The sequence below is a fragment of the Asparagus officinalis genome, chromosome 7 (genome assembly GCF_001876935.1).
Source record: "Asparagus officinalis chromosome 7, Aspof.V1, whole genome shotgun sequence".
Lineage (NCBI taxonomy): Eukaryota > Viridiplantae > Streptophyta > Magnoliopsida > Asparagales > Asparagaceae > Asparagus > Asparagus officinalis.
This window is the reverse complement of record NC_033800.1, coordinates 86,501,451-86,503,037: the sequence shown is the minus strand read 5'-3', so window position 1 is coordinate 86,503,037 and position 1,587 is coordinate 86,501,451. Positions and strand designations below refer to the sequence as shown.

The 1,587-nt window shown below is 44.1% G+C and overlaps 1 protein-coding gene across 1 annotated transcript in view; it reads right to left on the bottom strand.

The window, feature by feature from the left end:
• The window catches only part of LOC109847506 (glutamate receptor 3.1-like), an 8,904-nt gene extending 7,668 nt beyond the window's left edge, over positions 1 to 1,236 (bottom strand). The window contains 3 exon segments of the mRNA XM_020416734.1: positions 1 to 8; positions 10 to 307; positions 402 to 1,236. The exon segment at positions 1 to 8 is cut by the window's left edge and continues 1,031 nt beyond it. Of these exon segments, the coding sequence (XP_020272323.1) occupies positions 1 to 8; positions 10 to 307; positions 402 to 663 (568 nt within the window). The 5' untranslated portion in view covers positions 664 to 1,236.

Below are 1,587 nucleotides of genomic sequence, written 5' to 3'. Positions count from 1 at the left end.
CTCTCAGCGAGCCTGTCGCCTAAAGAAGATATCCCATTTCTACCATGGTCATCATCGACGTAGATAGCGATTACTTTTCTCCATTGGTAATGATCGACTATGTCGGCTACAGCTTCCATCTGAAAGAGATCACTCTGGGTCGACCGGACAAAGAAGGGATACTGGAGCGAGGAGAGGGTGGGATCAGTCGCGGCGAAGGAAACAAGAGGGACTTTTAGCTCGCTGGACACAGGAGCCATGACATGAGCAATGCCAGACGATTGAGGGCCAATTATTGCTACAATGTCCGTCTCCATAAATTGTAAAGCTGTTTGGAGGGAATAACAGCAAAACGTAAAACATCAGGGGGTTTCCCTCATTCCCTCCCTCTTAATAAAAATCAACACAAGCATGTCAATTACCTTCAACAACGCCGATGAACGCGTTACAGTTGGAGTCTTGCATATGAACACGGAGTTTCGAACCTCCGAGGACACTGGGGTCGGAATTTACGTCGTCGACCGCAGCATTAATCGCGACCTTAGCAACTCTTCCAATGGTGGAGTTGAACGTGAATACGGCTCCAATATTCACAATGGGAGGCCTTGAAGACACATTCTTGCAAGCTCCACTAGAAAACAGGGCAAGGAAAAGAGCCAACAAATGGAGCAAACCTAGTTTCATGGTGAAGAGACCTATACAAACAAAAAAAAAAAATCTCCAAAACCCCACCTTACTTCAAAGTTGGAAAAAAGCCCATATCTCTTGGTCTCTTGGGTGGGTGGGTGGGGGGGTACTGTTCAAAATCGTACAGCCCTCCTGAGCGTAGCAATCTATCTTCACGAGGCCTAAAGCAAATCTGATACGAAATCAGCAGCGTATCTCTCTGAGATTTACAACTAAAGAAGACACACACCAGCCTATTTGCACTATATATAATTTGGGCAAAGAAGCAACTAAAAAAACAAAACACGGCACCCAAAGAGAGGCTTAATCCGTAGGCAAGGAACAAAGTGGCAAAAAGAAGTAAAACCCACCTCCCACTGATTCGTTAAAAAAAAAAAAAAATTTGAACTACAAGACGATAAAGAACTTCAGAGGCTCGGGTCGAGGTTAAAAACCCATTTACGTTCTTGTCAAAATAGGGCGGGAAACGCTCCAGCTCCCAAGCAAAATCCCTGCAGCACAATGGAAAATATAGTGAGGCGATGACAAATTTGACGAGAACTAGGGAAACCCATCGTTGTTTTTTTGGGTATAGACGTACCCAGAAGAAAAGATAACATGAAATTGAGTGGAGCAGGGGAGGGGAGGGGGGGAGGGGAGGTGGGGGTGGGGGATGTACTGAGTAAAACTAGCCACCACGGGAACTCCGACTATTTCACATGAAAACGGGAGAGTGACCTTTTTGGTCCCCCGCACTTAAAGCGCAAAAAGAGAAAGGGGGGCATAAATTTTATAGAAATGCCAGAAGCACATCCTTAAGGGACTGTTTGGTTGTTGTTGGTAAAGTTGTGTATTTATGACACAACTAGGAAAATTGTTGTCCACCTCATTAATTTTACTTTTATATTTATTTATTTTTTTTTTTGATTCCATTGGAATCAT